At 34.9% G+C, this 20,000-nt stretch overlaps 2 protein-coding genes across 8 annotated transcripts in view; both read left to right on the top strand.

Moving 5' to 3' along the window:
* LOC144958645 (uncharacterized) overlaps positions 1 to 10,978 on the top strand; it is a 30,005-nt gene extending 19,027 nt beyond the window's left edge. For 3 of the 7 annotated variants that reach the window (XM_078890750.1, XM_078890749.1, XM_078890747.1), the window contains exons 2-5: positions 4,928 to 4,987; positions 6,459 to 6,574; positions 7,759 to 8,586; positions 9,822 to 10,978. In XM_078890750.1, the coding sequence (XP_078746876.1) occupies positions 4,956 to 4,987; positions 6,459 to 6,574; positions 7,759 to 8,586; positions 9,822 to 9,988 (1,143 nt within the window). In that variant the 5' untranslated portion in view covers positions 4,928 to 4,955 and the 3' untranslated portion in view covers positions 9,989 to 10,978. The other 4 variants (XM_078890752.1, XM_078890753.1, XM_078890754.1 and 1 more) reach the window with 4 other exon arrangements.
* Positions 10,979 to 16,563: 5,585 nt separating this feature from the next.
* The window catches only part of LOC144958656 (putative serine carboxypeptidase CPVL), a 36,926-nt gene continuing 33,489 nt past the window's right edge, over positions 16,564 to 20,000 (top strand). Inside the window, exon 1 of the mRNA XM_078890770.1 lies at positions 16,564 to 16,692. The gene's annotated coding sequence lies outside the window, so the exon portion shown is untranslated. The remainder of the gene's footprint in view (positions 16,693 to 20,000) is intronic.

Here is a 20,000-nt window from a genome sequence, read left to right as displayed (position 1 = left end):
TTAAACCGATTGATATTTGAAGGACGAGTTTTCTGGCCAAATTTTCAAATATTTCTTTTGTCGGCAGGACTGCATTAACTGGTTAAATCCACGAACAATAAAATCCAAACTCACAGCTGTTTCATGACGTTGATTAGAAGGAGTGGCGTTGACCCGGATGTAAACAGTCGATAAAAATATCGATTTATTATCGATACAATCTGTGTGTTGCTTTTATTTCAAGTTGATCCAATTCAGACACAAGCAAAGGAGTGAAACCAAATCTTTTGTGTTCATTTGTAGCGTTGTGTTGACGCATTCGTATTTCGTGTGTAGGTATGCTTAAAATTTGGTGTGTTAGTCAATATGCGCATATTTACACGTCTCATAACCAAACACATTTATAGGCCTAATTATTGTTGTGCTAAATAGAAGTATTTTGCGTTGGTTTGAGAGTATTTCCATGACATCAATGAGTCCATAACAATTTGGGTTATCAGACCTTCAAATAACCACACGTCGGTGTTAGTGCATGCGTGTAAGTGTTTGTGTTACTAACGTTCCTCTATTCTTGCTATGCGATAGTTACTCACAACATCCACCAGTCGGATATACCGTGTACCAACACACAAGACTATGTCGTGTAACCATAAAAGTTTATATAGTCTGATTGATACAATTTAATGAGAACCACGCATGAAAAAGGCAGGCTAACAACAACAGCAAGGAACAGAGTGACGTCAATTTCGTTCCTTCTATAAGTTGAAACAAGTGATTTGTTCCGTTGTGACGCCGTTTTCAAATGTAACGTCTGTTTTGCTTTGAATTATAGAAAAATCTAAATTTTTTGTGTGTGGATAACTATTGTTTTTTTTTGTTATTTGTTTGTGTATGTGGATAACTATTGTTTTTTTTTTTGTTATTTTCTTTGTGTATGTGGATAACTATTGTTTTTTTTTGTTATTTGTTTGTGTATGTGGATAACTATTGTTTTTTTGTTATTTGTTTGTGTATGTGGATAACTATTGTTTTTTTGTTATTTGTTTGTGTATGTGGATAACTATTGTTTTTTTGTTATTTGTTTGTGTATGTGGATAACTATTGTTTTTTTGTTATTTGTTTGTGTATGTGGATAACTATTGTTTTTTTGTTATTTGTTTGTGTATGTGGATAACTATTGTTTTTTTGTGTGTGGATAACTATTGTTTTTTTGTGTGTGGATAACTATTGTTTTTTTTGTGTGTGGATAACTATTGTTTTTTTTTGTGTGTGGATAACTATTGTTTTTTTGTTATTTGTTTGTGTATGTGGATAACTATTGTTTTTTTGTTATTTGTTTGTGTATGTGGATAACTATTGTTTTTTTGTTATTTGTTTGTGTATGTGGATAACTATTGTTTTTTTTTTGTTATTTGTTTGTGTATGTGGATAACTATTGTTTATTTTGTGTGTGGATAACTATTGTTTTTTTTGTGTGTGGATAACTATTGTTTTTTTTGTGTGTGGATAACTATTGTTTTTTTGTTATTTGTTTGTGTATGTGGATAACTATTGTTTTTTTTGTTATTTGTTTGTGTATGTGGATAACTATTGTTTTTTTTTGTTACTTGTTTGTGTATGTGGATAACTATTGTTTTTTTGTTATTTGTTTGTGTATGTGGATAACTATTGTTTTTTTGTTATTTGTTTGTGTGTGTGGATAACTATTGTTTTTTTTGTATGTGGATAACTACTGTTTTTTTTGTTATTTGTTTGTGTATGTGGATAACTATTGTTTTTTTTTGTTATTTGTTTGTGTATGTGGATAACTATTGTTTTTTTGTTATTTGTTTGTGTATGTGGATAACTATTGTTTTTTTTGTTATTTGTTTGTGTATGTGGATAACTATTGTTTTTTTTGTTATTTGTTTGTGTATGTGGGTAACTATTGTTTTTTTTTGTGTGTGGATAACTATTGTTTTTTTGTTATTTGTTTGTGTATGTGGATAACTATTGTTTTTTTTTGTATGTGGATAACTATTGTTTTTTTTGTATGTGGATAACTATTGTTTTTTTTTGTTATTCGTTTGTGTATGTGGATAACTATTGTTTTTTTTTGTTATTTGTTTGTGTATGTGGATAACTATTGTTTTTTTTTTTTATTTGTTTGTGTATGTGGATAACTATTGTTTTTTTGTTATTTGTTTGTGTATGTGGATAACTATTGTTTTTTTGTATGTGGATAACTATTGTTTTTTTTTGTTATTTGTTTGTGTGTGTGGATAACTATTGTTTTTTTTGTATGTGGATAACTATTGTTTTTTTGTTATTTGTTTGTGTATGTGGATAACTATTGTTTTTTTGTTATTTGTTTGTGTATGTGGATAACTATTGTTTTTTTTGTTATTTGTTTGTGTATGTGGTTAACTATTGTTTTTTTTTGTTATTTGTTTGTGTGTGTGGATAACTATTGTTTTTTTTGTATGTGGATAACTATTGTTTTTTTGTTATTTGTTTGTGTATGTGGATAACTATTGTTTTTTTTGTTATTTGTTTGTGTATGTGGATAACTATTGTTTTTTTTGTTATTTGTTTGTGTATGTGGATAACTATTGTTTTTTTTGTTATTTGTTTGTGTATGTGGATAACTATTGTTTTTTTGTTATTTGTTTGTGTATGTGGATAACTATTGTTTTTTTTGTATGTGGATAACTATTGTTTTTTTGTTATTTGTTTGTGTATGTGGATAACTATTGTTTTTTTGTTATTTGTTTGTGTATGTGGATAACTATTGTTTTTTTGTTATTTGTTTGTGTATGTGGATAACTATTGTTTTTTTTGTTATTTGTTTGTGTATGTGGATAACTATTGTTTTTTTGTTATTTGTTTGTGTATGTGGATAACTATTGTTTTTTTTGTTATTTGTTTGTGTATGTGGATAACTATTGTTTTTTTGTTATTTGTTTGTGTATGTGGATAACTATTGTTTTTTTTTTGTTATTTGTTTGTGTATGTGGATAACTATTGTTTTTTTTGTTATTTGTTTGTGTATGTGGATAACTATTGTTTTTTGTTATTTGTTTGTGTATGTGGATAACTATTGTTTTTTTGTTATTTGTTTGTGTATGTGGATAACTATTGTTTTTTTTTGTTATTTGTTTGTGTATGTGGATAACTATTGTTTTTTTGTTATTTGTTTGTGTATGTGGATAACTATTGTTTTTTTTTGTTTTTTTTTTGTGTGGGGATAACTATTGTTTTTTGTTTGTGTGTGGATAACTATTGCGTTATTCTTGTATACGTTGGTGGGTGAGTATGTATGCAGCCTATTTATTATCATAGTGTGCGGCAATGTGATCCAGTTGGATGACAACCCCCTGGGACAGGAAGGTCCAGGGTTCGAATCCCTCTCTCAGCGGTGCATATTAAGTCGTTGGAAAAGGCTCTCTACTCACAGTTCTCACCGTACTCAGGTATGAAATGAGTACCTCGCCGTTACCAACGTTGTCTCTGTCCGAAAGAAGGAGTGATATCTCCTAACTAGGCGTCACGTCCCGTTCTACATGTTAAGTTGCTGTTGGCTAATGACCCCTTGTAAAGCACTTTGAGCAGTTTAGTGGGTATTTGCACTATGTAAATGTTCTTATCCTTTTCAATGCTCTAGTATTACTATTTTTATTTAAACAAAATAATGAATAAAGATCGATAGATTATATCAGTTACAGACACAGGTGAAAATTTCATAGTGTGCAATCGACGCTATGCGTTTAGGTAAAATACTCACAAAAATCCACCCGAAGGAAATCCACAAAACTGAAACCTTGAACTTTTATTGATGCTATGCGTTATGGTAAAATACTCACAAAAATCCGTCAGTCAGATGAAACGTACTAACTCACAAAACTGTGTGTAAGCTCGAACGTTTATATCTAGTCTGATATAATTTTAGTGAGAACTAATCACCAAAATGGCTGTCTAAAAACAAATACTGTAACACACAGCTGAGTGACATCAACAATGTCGTTCCTTCTTCTTAGGGCTGAGAAAATATTAGAAGAGTGGTTATAATGGTGTTTTGTTTTTTGTTTTTAAACTAGTGAACAAAATGAATATAGAGGTCGGCGGATCAAACCTCTGAAGTCTCGAATTTCACGATCGGCGGATCAAAACCTCGGAAGTCTACATACGAACTTTGCGCACCGTGTTTTATTTAGTCTGATCCGCCGAAAATTACGAAAATTACATAAAAATTGGTGCGCAAAGCTCGTACCCTGGTAGACTTCAGAGCTTTGATCCGCCGACTGTGCAAATCGAGACTTCAGAGGTTTGATCCGCCGATTGTGCAAATCGAGACTTCAGAGGTTTGATCCGCCGACCATCTACATTATGATCGCTTTGAAAAATAAGTAAATACCAAACACGAACGTTTCGGGCTCAAATCCCTTCTTCAGCCAATAACAAAACAAAAAAAAAAAACCCCCAGTAAAAACCATGAATATATCGCTTAAAATTCATACAGGCGGCAGTAAAGTATTTGTTACGTCTTGTCGGCTAGCAAAATCTCGAATTATATATTCATATATTTACAGATTATACTATTTTCCAGAGTCCTCTGTTACTTTTCTATTGTTTCCATGTCCTATTATATTAACTTAAGTGCCCTCGGCTATGTGGTCTAGTGGTATGAAAATTGCCTTCGGATCGGAAGGTCCTGAGGTTGAGCCTCGTTCGGCACATTGCTAAGTCATTGGAAAAGGCTCTTTACTCACATTCCCTCACCGTACTCATGTGTCTCGTTCTACATGTTACGTGTTGCTGTTGGTCAGGGACCCTTTGTAAAGCGCTTTGAGTACGTTTAGTGGGTATTGCCCGATATAAAAGCTCATTTTTTTATTTAAAAAAAACAACAACAACAAAAACAAAAACAAAACAATATGACATTTTCGTTATGTCCACCTCTCTTCCTCAGGTCCAGTCCAAAGGGTGAAAAGACTGCCATGAAAACTGTGATACTCGCAATGACCGAACTGTGAGTTGATGGTTGATTTTATTGTATGTGTGTGTGTGTGTGTGTGTGCGGGGAGGGGTAGGTATATGTATATGTTTGCATGCACGTCCGCGAGCATGCGTGATGTGTGTGTGTGTGTGTGTGTGTGTGTGTGTGTGTGTGTGTGTGTGTGTGCGCGCGAGAGGGTGGGGGGGGGGGGGGGGGAATTTATTCGCATATGTGTGAATTATGTGTCTGTCTTTATACTGGTATGTAGGTGAATATGTATATGAGTGCATAAGTATGTTTTTTTATGTGTTTGTGTGTGTGTGTGTGTGTGTGTGTGTGTGTGTGTGTGTGTGTGGGTTGGGGGGGGGGGGGGGGGTGGGAGCTTAGTAATTTATTCGCATATATATGAATTATGTATTTGTTTTTATACTGGTATGTAGGTGAATATGTATATGAGTGCAATGGTAAGGTTTTATTTGTGTACGCGCATGTGTTGATGGATATGCGTGTATGTATGTATATATAATGTTTATATATATATATATATATATATATATATATATATATATATATATATGTGTGTGTGTGTGTATGTGTGTGTGTGTGGGTGGGTGGGTGAGTGCGTGCCTGTGTGTGTGTGTGTGTGTGTGTGTGTGTGTGTGTGTTGTGTGTGACTGTTATTTAGAGTGGCCTACTTTTAAATATGTAGGACATAGAACATGACCTAAAAAACAAAACAAACAAACAAAAAAACTTAAGCTTTTTTATAGCGCAAAATCTACTAAACGTGCTCAAAGCGCTTTACCTAGTTATGATTATGCGCTATACAAATGTTAATAATCATCATCGTTATCATCATTATCATCATGGTCATCGTCATCATCATCATCTTCATCATCATCGTTATCATCATCATCATCATCATCATCATCATCATCATCATCATACAGCTACCATTTTGACCATTTCTCTTCTCAAGATATTGAAACGCATTAATAATAGGATGCCTTCATAATTTTACCTTCCAAATTATTGGCAGAGAAGTCGTGACGTCACAACACCTACTCTTCCGGTTCCAAACTCCTTCGAAGTATGTATGTCACAATTTCTTCAAAGGACTAATAATGAATATGTTACATATTGAATCATAAGGTGCATACTATTATAATATTTCAGTAGCAGGATGTATAGGCAAATTATTAGGATTACGGGACTTAAAACAGCCAGGATGGATGATCTTTTCCGACGACCAGGATATATTTAGACTAGGTAATAAGATTCCATCACTCTGAGACCAGGAGAACAGTTACACAACGTATGTATTCAGTCCACCAGGAGAACAGTTACACAACGTATGTATTCAGTCCACCAGGAGAACAGTTACACGAGGTGTGTATTCAGTCCTCCAGAGGACTGGTTTTACACTTTCAATGAGTTTTAATCCAATTTTTTGATATCTCACTTTGTTTTGTTCCCTCTTTAATCACGTTTTATGTTTCACCAGGGAGCACGACAAAAGATCATGGCGATGCCCAGGAATGGTTGCTGCCTCTCTGGTGCTCACCCTGGCTCTCAATGCCTCCCTGAGGGAACAAGCGGCCCTCATTCGTGAAGCCACAGGTAATCCACCATTCGTGTAACAATTCATTGACGATCTAGAATAAAAATCTAGACGGTTTTAAGACTTCTTTTGATTGGGTTTTTAAGGACGGCTTTAAGACATTTTTATTGGGTATTTAAGGACAGTTTAAATGCTTATTTGATTGGGTCTTTAAGGACGGTTTTAAGGCTTTTTTATTAGCTCGTTAAGGACTATTTTAAGCCTTTTGTGGTAATGGATTGATCTAGGATATTTGGGGTCAAAATAACTCCTCCTCCCAAAAAAGTGGTTTAAATAAATTTAAAAAAAAAAAAAACGTTTCAAATGCCTGGATAATCTTCTCTGACACCAATCGAGGTCTTGTTGTCTTATGGTATGACACTGTCTTCAGATCAGTTTGTCCAGGGTTCGAGTCCCGCTATGGGTGGTCCTTTGCTCACATGCTCTCATCGCATTCAGATGTAATCCGAGATCCTTGCCAGTATATATATATATATATATATATATATATATATATATATATATATATATATATATATATATATATATTAAGTGTTGCGGTTGGCTTGGAACTCCCTGTGAGGCAATTTGAGCATATAATTTAGTTTTTAAAATACTCAGTCAAAAAGAAAAAGAACCCATCAATATCGATGTCTTTAGTATCTCGTTTGTTCAGCCAAGCTTAAGAGTTAAATGTTATCTTAATAGGTTTTTTACAATTATTAATTCATCTATGATGAACATTATTTATCCATTTCTGGAAATTTACATTGGGTATTGCCATAGACTAATGAACTACTGAAAATAATTAAGCAAATAAATAAAAAGAAGGACAAACAATGACACAGAAGTAGACCATCTAAAAGCATAACAAAACTAATCACATATTAAAAAACAAAACAAAACAACTCTTATACCTGCCAAATTCTCTCTCTCTAACCCCCCCCCCCCCTCTCACTCTCCCTCTCTTTCTTTCTTTCTCTCTCTCTCTCTCTCTCTCTCTCTCTCTCTCTCTCCCTCTCTCTTCCTCTCTCACTCTCTGTTTCATTTACTCACTCTTTCCCATAGACAAACAAACGTTCTTCTTCTCTTGTATCACCCTAATTTCTTACCTTTTAATTCTCTTTTTATCCCGGTCACAATACTGTTTTGAAACGATGGGTCACATACTACCATTTTTTTGTTTTTTTAAACCTCTTTCCAGGTGACACCAATGAACTCACCCCTTTGGTTATCACAGCGTTTGCTACACTCGCACAAATCGTGGCCGCCATGTCTCTTCTTGTGGCAGAAACACCCAAAGGAGAAATCCCTACACGAGAGGCTCTCATCATCATAGCAGTCGGCCATGTTGGAAGTGCCTTCTTGCACGCTTACCTTTCAAGTATGGGCAACGCTCAGGGCTATCTCGCCGCGGCTTTCTCGGAACCAGTTCTCGCCATGATCGGTTTATGGATTGTGACGTCACTTCCGGGTCGAACGTACAGTTGGATTGGGTTACTCTCCGTCAGTTTGGGGTGCTCTTTCCTTACCATGAGTCTCGGTACTTTGATGAAATCGGAAAGAACTTCCCTGATCGAGGCCCTCTCCTGTTTTGGATTAGTTTTGAGAAATATCGTAATGAGGCATTTGATATACTATGAAAAAGTCACAATCACGGCCCGTGGAACCAGCGTGGTCACGGGGTTCATCGTGTCATGTGGTTGCGTGATAGGCTTTGTTTACAGTGTCTTATCGCCCGTGTGGATTGGGCCGACTTTCTGTGCCTTAACATCGACTATTCTCTCCACTGGGTTAGTTTACGTCACAACAAGAATTCTCAAGTCTTACAACGTTGTTTTCGCTTCCCTCTTCCACGTCATAGCGTTGCTTCTTGAGGCGTTAGTTATGTCCCCTTCTGCTGGAAGGCCTGACTGGATGACGTCCCTTGCGGCATGTGTTATGTTGGTGATTGGACTGTTCTTGTTTCTCAAAGATTGGGTTGAATCACGAACTTCCAGTGCCGACAGTTTATTTTCATACAAGAAAGCAGGTAGGTCTTAATTTCTGTTATGGGTGAAGTATATACAGTAAAAACCGGCAAACCCAAATTCGAAGGACTGTTTAAATCTATTTATATGCGGCTATATGGTTTAGTGGTATGACACTCGTCTTCGGACGGGAGGGCCGATGCTCGTTTGAGTCCCGCTCTGAGCGGCGCACTGTTGAGTCCTCGGGAAAGGCCATTTACTCACATTCTTTCACCGACTCAGGTGTAAAATGAGTATCTGGCCGTTAACAGCGTTGATTCTGTCGGGAAAAAAATTGCAATGTCGTCTATCAAGCGTCGTGTCTCGTCCTATCTACATGTTAAGTGTTTCCTTTTAACTCGGGATCTCTTGTAAAACGCTCTCAGCACGTTTAGTGGAGATTGCGTTATATAAATGGACAAGTTAATTTAGTTTAAAATTCAGCCATATTAGTGCTTTTGATGACCAAGAGTTTTGTCTCAGCTACGCGACTCTGGAATTATTAAATCCTAAGGGACATTCTGTCACGGCTCTCTTGTTGTAAGGGGCCCCCGATAGCTCAGTTGGTAGAGCACGTAAAGGGAGCTGGTTTGAGCTGGGTGAAGTCGATATTCTTTTCACCCCCACGTCCACCCATCAGTGATTGGGTAGCTAGGTCAGTTAGATCCGACGGAAAATACTTTGCGATAAACACTAGCGTCCAACCAAAAAATGGTAAGCAATTGCTACTGTCCGTTTAACGCTATAGAAACCGGGAAAAACTCCGTCTCCATGGGCCCAATGGCTCTAAAAGACTACTCGTTTGGTTGTTGCTCACTTTGGACAATAGGCGATTCCCTCTGACGTCAGACAACTGGGCCGTTTGGTTCTGAAAGACTACTTTTTATTCTCTTGGTGAAAACAACAAAAATTAATATATGCAGACCTGCCTTCTACTACGAAACATTTGTAAAAATACGAATTTTTTGACTTCAACAGCAGAAATAGATAAACATTTTTGATTCAATACAATGTGTTTAAAAGAAAACGTCAGTGCTACAAAGCATCTATTCAGGGTTTTGAAGGCATATTTAATACTGATAAGGTAAACTATTAATTTCTAAAGTTAATTCAAGTGACTTCTATTTCTTCCCTCTGAAAACTACGAATTTTTAACATTACAAGTTGGCAGGTCTGTATAAAGATACTGTAAAATCGAAGCTTGTTTGCAAATTGTTACTCAAATCACTCATTTCTTTTCTTCTGTTCTTGTCACCAGTGAACACCCATGAACAATACACAAGAGTGGAATTTCTTCTGTTTTCCTCCATGGTGGTTGGTGTTATTTTTTACGTGTTCCAACCAAAGCTCTCCCAGAGGGATCTGCATACACTGTCCTACGTGGGTTTGGACAAGGTCATTAGAAGACTTCTAAGTGTGCAGTGAGAATGATGGAAACCTTTCTATGGGACTATTTGAAGTGTGGTGGAACTATGCAATAATGAAGAAGGCAGCTCTGTCTAATGATTCAAACTGCTTAAAAAGGACATTGAACAAAGTCATTGGAGAGCATCTAAGTGTGCTGAAATGATCGTGAAACGGTTACTAAGCTGCTAGATGAGGTGGATGTAAAAAGGAATAAACAAAAAAAGAATATAACAGCTTCAAGGAAGAACAAAATACCCAAAGATGGAACGTTTTGGGCTAAAACCCAATCTTCAGCCAACAACAACAATTTTATAAATACATTACTGCCGTCGATTTGTTTTTTGTTTTTTTTTAATCATGTATTTATATTTCCATTGCTGTTTGTGGTTGGCTGAAGAAGAGTTTTGAGCCCAAAACGTTCCATGTTTGGGTATTTTGTTCTTTTTTAAAGATATCATATTCATTTTTTGTTTATGGTAGTTGGAGAATTTCATCAGAAGGTCTCGCATTGTCCAGAAATGATTATTGTATGGGTGACCCATTGTCTCCAAACGGTATTGGTTGGGGTGAGCTAGATACGGGACAGTCATCGCTAGCATTGATGCTATGTGTTTAGGCAAATACTCACAATATCCGCCAGCCGGGTATAACGTACTAACACACAAAACGATGTGTAACCTTTAGCGTTTATAAACTGACTGACAGACTTTAGAGAGAACGAACCATCATAGTAGTGGCTGTCTAAAAACAATAACAACGAGCTGAGTGGAGTCCATTTCGTTCCATTAATAGCTTCGACTATGAAAATTGGGGATGGTTTCTCTTTGCTATGAAAGGGAATATAAATTCTTGCATGGCAACTTGTCGCTATTTCTCACCCTTTTAGCTTTAAATTCACTCTTTGGGGTACGATCCATCGTAACATGTTGGTGAGTACGTGGGGTCGTTGCATTTTCATGACATTGATACGATGTTACACACACTGCTGATATTGATATCATTGTGGTATACATGTTTTATATATATATGTATATGTATATATATATATATATATATATATATATATATATATATATATATATATATATATATATATATTATACATTTTGTATATTTATTTGTCACGTGCATTGAACATCACACAGTGATGGAAATGCGCGATATAAATGCCATGTATCATTATTATTATTATTATTATTATTATTATTATTATTATTATTATTATTATTATTATTATTATTATCATTAGAAAGTTTCAAAGTTTATTGAATTAATGATAATAGACGCTTTTGAACGCTTTTACGCGTAGAGAAATGAAGATGAACAAAGTCATAAAAAGGTTTTTATGTGTATATGAATATGAATGTACAGGTCATTTGAGGGTTCCTAATGTGTACAGCGATAGTAATGGACAAAGTTGTTTGACACGATTGACCAGTTTCCTGGAAAAGACGAAGGTCACATAAATCGATCGATGTTTGAGAAACGAGTTTTTTGGTCAAATATTTAAATCTGAGTTTTCCCAGAGTTTGGCCATTAATAGGTTAACTGTACAGAAATGAAAATGGACAAAGTCGTTTGAAGGCTACCAAGTGTACAGATAATATAATAATGGACAAGGTCATTAGAGGGTTTCTGAATGTACATAAATTTAATGGACAAGGTCAATAGAATATTTCTAAGTGTACATAAATGTTAATGGACAAGGTCATTAGCGGGTTTTTAAATGTACAGAAATAATAATAGACAAGGTCATTAGAGGGTTTTTAAATATATAGATATAATAATGGACAAGGTCAATAGAGGGTTTTTAAATATATAGATATGATAATGGACAAGGTCATTAGAGGGTTTTTAAATATATAGATATAATAATGGACAAGGTCAATAGAGGGTTTTTAAATATATAGATATAATAATGGACAAGGTCATTAGAGGGTTTTTAAATATATAGATATAATAATGGACAAGGTCAATAGAGGGTTTTTAAATATATAGATATAATAATGGACAAGGTCAATAGAGGGTTTTTAAATATATAGATATAATAATGGACAAGGTCAATAGAGGGTTTTTAAATATATAGATATAATAATGGACAAGGTCAATAGAGGGTTTTTAAATATATAGATATGATAATGGACAAGGTCATTAGAGGGTTTTTAAATATATAGATATAATAATGGACAAGGTCAATAGAGGGTTTTTAAATATATAGATATAATAATGGACAAGGTCATTAGAGGGTTTTTAAATATATAGATATAATAATGGACAAGGTCAATAGAGGGTTTTTAAATATATAGATATAATAATGGACAAGGTCAATAGAGGGTTTTTAAATATATAGATATAATAATGGACAAGGTCAATAGAGGGTTTTTAAATATATAGATATAATAATGGACAAGGTCAATGGAGGTTTTTAAATATATAGATATAATAATGGACAAGGTCAATAGAGGGTTTCTAAGTGCACAGAAATAACAATGGACAAGGTCATTAGAAGGTATCTGAGTGTACTGAGATGATAATGGTCAAGGTCAATAGAAGGTTTCTAAGTGTACAGAAATAATAATGGACAAGTTTTTCCAAAAGCCAAACGGTTATAATAATTCTTGTTTTAAGCCTTCGTAAGATGAGATCTGGTGTCATGATTTGGTTTTTGAACAAGATCGTGAGTTTGTTGACCTCTAGAAAACTTCTCGTAAATTCTTTGGCTTTAAGATCCACTTATTCTCAATATCGGTCCCAAATCTGATAATGTGACCAACCTCGTCAAACTGTTAGTAAATCAATAGTCCTTCAGAACCATCAGACGCTGAAGTTGATTCCGTTTTAAAAAAAATGTAAAACGGACAATAGCAATTGCTCGCTACCTTTTTTTTTATAGGACACTAGTCTATCGCAAATTACTTCCCGACAGATTCAGCGAGACCCAGCAACCCAGTCACTGTTAAGTGGACAGTGGAGAGGGGGGGGGGGAGGTCAGAAAACAAAACTCAAATTCATCCGAGGAGTATATTATGAAGATATGAGATTTTATGCCCATGAACTTTTGAATAGGAAATGATGAATATTTTCTCCTTTCAACTAATCTTCTGTAAAACTGGGATTGTGGTTTGCCCATTTCATAGAGGAGTCACGCAAATGACGGTCTTGGCTCAGATACGTTTTTGGGCTCTAATCCTCTATGTGACGTCATCGGATTGAAATCACATACTTATGTTTTTAATGTCATTTCATTTCACTCATTTAATCAAACATATTTCCATGTATTATACAATTAACAACGAGGGGAATAAAATAATGTTGAAAAAATTATGAAGTGTTTTGTTTGCCTTCATTATGCAACACCAACATATCTCTAAATGGTTTATATATATATATATATATATATATATATATATATATATATATATATATATATATATATATATATATATATATGTCGTATACAATACAATGTTACATGGACCACGTTCTCAAACGCACAGTTATAATCAAATTATGCAATCTGTGCTTAGAAGAGAAATTCAACATTATCACTAAACTCTAAACATGTCCACACTAAACAAAAGAATTGAACTCACATCCGTATGGTGACACAGAAATAAACACATTCTTTGCAATGACAAACTATCAAGACAATCTCAACACCAATACATACATAATCTTAGGAAGTACGAAACAACATACGCTAATAATAATAATAATAATAATAATAATAATAATAATAATAATAATAATAATAATAATAATAATAATAATAATAATAATAATGATAAAATAATATAATAATAATAATAATAATAATAATAATAATAATAATAATAATAATAATAATAATAATAATAATAATAATAATAATAACAACAACAACAGCAAAATTACACTCCCCGTAGATTGCCCAATAAGCTTGAAACAAAACTGTTGGAGTAGTCAGTTAATTCAATATTATTCAATATTATATATATATATATATATATATATATATATATATATATATATATATATATATATATATATATATATATATATATATATATATATATATATATATATATATATATATATAGCCCTCCTTGAATACTAAAGTTGAGAGTTTTTCTGTTATTACAAGTCATAACAATTTGGTTTATCAGAGCTGTCGACGATAACAGAACATTAAGTTTTACAACAAAGGGAGGTAACAAAGATAAACATTATTCTTTCTCTTTTGAAATCGTTTCCCTTAGATCTCCTCTTAAAATTGATAGTATGTTATACCATTGTATTTTTTTTTTAAATTATTTTTTTTTACATAAGCAGAGATAATAACTTGATACTATACGTTTAAGTAAAATATTCACAACATCCGCCAGAAGGATATAAAACAACAACAAAGCCCGAGTGACGTCATCTTCGTTCTATCTATAGTCTGACTGATATACATTAATGAGAACTAATCATCAAATTGGCTGTCTATTAACAAAAACAAAGAGCTGAGGGACGTCAATACGCTTCAACAGTCGTGACGTCACTTCCCTCGTTATGACGCATAGTAACCGAGTAACTGGTTCTAAACTATCGGAACAACGACGGACGCCCTTATGAAATACTTCTTCGACGAGCAAAAAAGTGTATCCAGAGGAGAAAAACATTATAAATCTGATTATGTTTTGACTTTTATACATTCTGATCACATGACACGTGAAAAAGTTCTAGCCAACATGAAGAATAGAAAGTTCCGATTTTCTTTGTTTAGAACCAAGCTGCTCGTTGCTGGGCGACGTGACATCAGACTATTCAATCCTATTTCGTTCCTTCTATAAACGTTCAAGGTAACATATAGATAGTATGCAGATGACGTCACTCAGGCCTTTGTTATTGTTTTTGCCATCCGCGTTTGTGAGTTGTTCTCACTAAACTGTATTAACCAGACTATAAAAGTTCATGGTTACACAGAGTTTGTGTGTTGGTCCGTTATACTTCCGGATGGCAATGTTATGAGCTTCTTAGCCAAGCGCATACTATCTATAGTCTGGTTGATCGTAGTCATCGTTAACTTTTATAGCCTGACACTGACCAAAAAATGACGTGAAAAGACAAGTCTTTGGCTCCAAGAGAAAACACATCTTGAGTTGTATTCAACAGTTCAACCAATGGGACCAATTGTTTCCTTGACCACTACTAACGACAGGTCACTAGACGGTGACAAACCTTTAAAATGACCAAGTCCTAGTGGGTTCAAGTGTCAGGCTATAGATAGTTCGAAGATGACGTCACTAAGGTCTTTGTTATTGTTTTTTGCCATCCGTGTTTTCTGAGTAATACTCACTAAACTGAATTAACCAGACTATACACGATCACGGTTACACACAGTTTTGTGTGTTGGCCAGTTATACTTCCGGATGGCAATGTTGTGAACTTCTTAGCCAAGTGCATACTATCTATAAGTTAACAATGGCTACGGGTTGCTACAGTTTAGTGAGAATTACTCATAAACGCGGATGGCAAAAAAACAATAACAAGACCATAGTGACGTCATTTTCGTTCTATCTATAGATAGTATGCGCTTGGCTAAGATGCTCATAATATTGCCATCCGGAAGTATAACGGACCAACACACAAAACTGTGTGTATCGATGAACGTTTATAGTCAGGTTGATACAGTTCAGTGAGCATTACTCATAAACGCGGATGGCAAAAAAACAACAACAAAGACCAGAGTGACGTCATTTTCGTTCTATCTATAGATAGTATGCAGATGACGTCACTCAGGCCTTTGTTATTGTTTTTGCCATCCGCGTTTGTGAGTTGTTCTCACTACACTGTATTAACCAGACTATAAAAGTTCATGGTTACACAGAGTTTGTGTGTTGGTCCGTTATACTTCCGGATGGCAATGTTGTGAACTCCTCGGCCAAGCGCATTCTATCTATATACCCAGCAGTCAGATGTTGTGAGTATTTTACCTAAACACATAGCACCAATAAGCGCACACTTTGCTCACAATAATGATTGTGTACTCAAACAAAACATAATGACCTAAACAACGACTATGCGATGGCACCGGCGAGTGGAGTGAGAGGCGCTCGTTCGTTCGTTGGCACTTGCTTGCTGACGCCAGCCGCACTACGCTCACTCTCTGTCACTCAGTGTGATATTTACAGCCTTTTACACATCTCGCTATACAAGTAAGTTTTGTGCCACTAAATTGAACATAACATTTAAAATTAAAAGTAAAATACTTTGTTAAAAAAGTGCACTTACTTTCGTTTACTTTTATTGATTTTTTATTTTTCAAAAAAAACTTTTATAAAGACAATTCAAAAAGGCGAGATACTGTTATAGGTGGAACGGAATTAACGTCACTCAACGCTTTGTTATTGTTTTTTTTTTTCAGACAGCAATTTCATTGGTTAGTTCTCATTAAATGAATTCAATCAGACTAAAACGTTCCAGGTTACACGCAATTTTCTGTGTTAATACGTTAAATCCGGCTGGTGGATGTTGTGAATAGTTTACCTAAACGCATAGCATCAATATGTGCACTCGTGACACGAGAGTCAGGACGCGGACGGCACCAACTCGCACCGTGCTCGCCAACTCTTCAATTCGTCACAAACGCGCAGAGTTCCACGTTCCAGTTCTGGCAGACACGGGGCATCGTAGTAGTAGTCGAATCATAATGATTTTAGCCTAAATGTAATTGGATGCTTTCACGTTCTTGGCTTCAAGTAAGTCGACAAGTCATTATAAGAATAAATAATATTATTATTATTATCTGTTGTTGGTTGCTATTGCCATAACAGGCAGGTGATTTCGATTCATAATTCATGTCTTTGTTAGAATATCGGCCATTATTATTATTCGTTTTTCATGCATTTAATGGAGATTCAAAGATAGAGAGATGGTAATGATAACGGTTGTGGTGGTAGTCGTGGTGGTGGTGGTGGTTGTGGTAGCTGCTGGGTGGCAATTCTAGATAGATAATTATACACTTGTGTGTGGGATGAGTTGATAGCTGGGACGATCTGCACTCACACGGACTGGAAGGTAAATCTATTGTTTATTTGTCATTTGTCACCCATCATATCTCAACGGTATGATATGTGACCGACGTGTACATATATGCAGGCCTGGCAACCGAACTCAATTATGAGCCAAGTTTAACATTGTTGAAATGGACAATATCTCGCGTCATTTTTTTTGAGATTTCCAAATTACAACAACGAGCCCATAAGACATTCGGTTATCAGACCTGCAAATAAGTGCACATTGTATGTGACCCATCGTATCAAAACGGTGTTATGTCGGAATGATTTAGATGCTAAAAATAATTATAGCCAGATACATCAGACTCGGGTTGAGTTTGTATGCTTTACTGAGGAGAAGGATAGAATATTCTACAGTGATATAAACATGTTGAGCCTTTCTCGCCTTTAGACCAACAGCAACACGTAACACGTAGAACGATACATGACGCCTGTTAGGCGATATTGTAATATTTTCCGACAGAGACAACGCTGTTAACGGCCAGGAATGTGAGTAAAGAGCCTTTTCCAAGGACACAACTATGCGCCGAGCGAGGCTCGAACCCAGACCTTCCGATCCGAAAGCGAGTGTCATACCACTAGACCACGTAGCCTCTTTCTGATGGTATATATCTGTAGGACTACGTAAATACAAATTAGGGCCCTGTAGTCGATTTTCAGTATCATTACACCTCCGATGTACTACCGTTTTGAGTCAGTGAGTTCCACAAAATTGTCTGCGTACATATCTATGTTGCTAAATTGAGTGTAACAAGAAATGAAGTGCCAGAAGACAACAGAGAATAAAAACTCGGGGCGGCGATGGGGGCTCGAACCCGCGACCTTACTGGTACGACAACTCCGCCTGGCCTGGGAGATTGTGACTCTACCGTATGAGCTATCCACGACCCCCCAAAAAGTCGCTTCAAACCTTAGTCTAACTAGAGCCTTTTCTCCCCGACTTCTTTTTATTCTCTGTTGTCTTCTGTCACTTTCCTTCTCACTTCATTTCTTGTTATTATCAACATAAGTGCCTTCTCCACTCACTTTTCTGAATTATAAATCGAGTGTACTGTTACGTAGGTAGACTATGTGACCTTACTACATTTCCCTACGTCCACCCATCGACCCAATGACCCATCGACCCATTGACCCCTCGACCCAACGACCCATCCCCTCCCCGTCAATATTACCTCTTAAAGATAATATTAAAACAATTTGCTGAATAAATAATAAAATGAAATAAATAAAATTCACTTTATTCATTCCATAGGGGAAATTTATCTTTAGGGTCTATTTCTCTATAGAGGAGAATAAATTAAATATCATATTTTATACCTGCTGAATACTTGACCTTACATTGTTCTCTTGGGTCCTTGGTGAAACAGAAGGCGACACCAAAGTTCCTTCAGGCATCTCTTTCAGCTCAGTTCCTTCCACGTCTTTCCAGCTTCTTCCTTCTAAAACACCAACAATTCCTATTTTTTACTAGTTTAACATTAATTTTGTCATTTTAACATCTGGTTCATCCTGACGTACTACCGTTTGGAGACGATGGGTCACAAATAGGACGAGCGGAAAGTGATAAACACCCACTTTATCATAATTAATTTTTTTAAATCTCTTTAAATCGGATAATATAACTGAATCCAAACCGTGTGAAGCGTTGAATCAAAGATTTCTTGATCACTTCCGTTTTCTAATCCGAACCTTTTTTTGTCGTTCTTTTCTTTTTTTTTTTTTATACAGCCTCAGACTGGGAATGAGAGATATCCAAATTTTGTCCTGATTTTGTTAATTTTCTTTTTTATAAGTTTATTCATAGAATTAATCTTTTTCCTCTTTTTTTTAAACATTACATGTTCATTATTTTCTCCCTCTCTCTCTCTCTCTCTCTCTCTCTCTCTCTCTCTCTCTCTCTCTCCCTCTCTCTCTCTCTCTCTCTCCCTCTCTCTCTCTCTCTCTCTCTCTCTCTCTCTCTCTCTCTCTCTCTCCCTCTCTCTCTCTCTCTCTCTCTCTCTCTCTCTCTTTCTCTCTCTCTCTCACACTCTCTTTATATATATATATATATATATATATATATATATATATATATATATATATATATATATATATATATATAATATTCCAAGTATAATTCTGATTCATTGTTCATTGACCTGAAAATAATATGAAACCTGCAGCTATAAATAATAAGAGAAAAAACCCCAATCATAATAATTAGATATAGATAGAGTAATACATAACATACAGAAATAACGAATATAAACATGCATAAATAGATAAATAAGAAAATAAATGTTTAGATATTGAATAAATAAATACATACATAAATAGATAAAGAATACATAAATATATAAATATTTCATAAATAAATACATAGATAAATAGATAAATAAATGAATATATACATATAAAAATAAATAAATAGATATATAAATATTAAATAAATAGATATATAAATAATAAAGAAATAGATTTATAAATTGAATAAACAGTAGTAGATGTAATTTTACTTTTACTATTACTTTATCGTTATTTATTTTACTATATCGCTTTTCAAAACTTTGTAAATAGATTTTTTAAATATTATTTTTTATTCATTCTTATAATTCTGGTTTGTAAAACCAATTACCTTTGAGACGAATAACGTTTATTTATTCATTTCATAACCTCATTTTCTCCTTATCGACCAATTTTTGGATTTTCTCGACATGTGATTCCTACCAACACAAAACTTGAATTATTTTTAAACATTCAAACTCAACAGAAATAAGTCTATACGAAACAAATGGAGGGGGGGGGGGGGGGGGGAGCGTGGCTCAGAGGCACTGTCTTTGCTTCGTACCCGAAAGGTACCGAGTTCGATCACCCGCCGCTGCGCTCTATGGTATTGAGCAAGTCACCTCGCCCTAGCTCAATTTGCGGCGCTGCACTGCGGCGGACGCCTGATTTATTCCAGCATTCCCTTGGACTAGACCCTTGAGACAAATTTCCCCTTGGGGCTGTAT

The sequence above is a fragment of the Berghia stephanieae genome, chromosome 13 (genome assembly GCF_034508935.2).
Source record: "Berghia stephanieae isolate SIO BIC M18660-M18661 chromosome 13, UCSD_Bste_1.3, whole genome shotgun sequence".
Taxonomy (NCBI): domain Eukaryota; kingdom Metazoa; phylum Mollusca; class Gastropoda; order Nudibranchia; family Aeolidiidae; genus Berghia; species Berghia stephanieae.
This window is presented reverse-complemented; position numbering and strand designations above follow the sequence as displayed.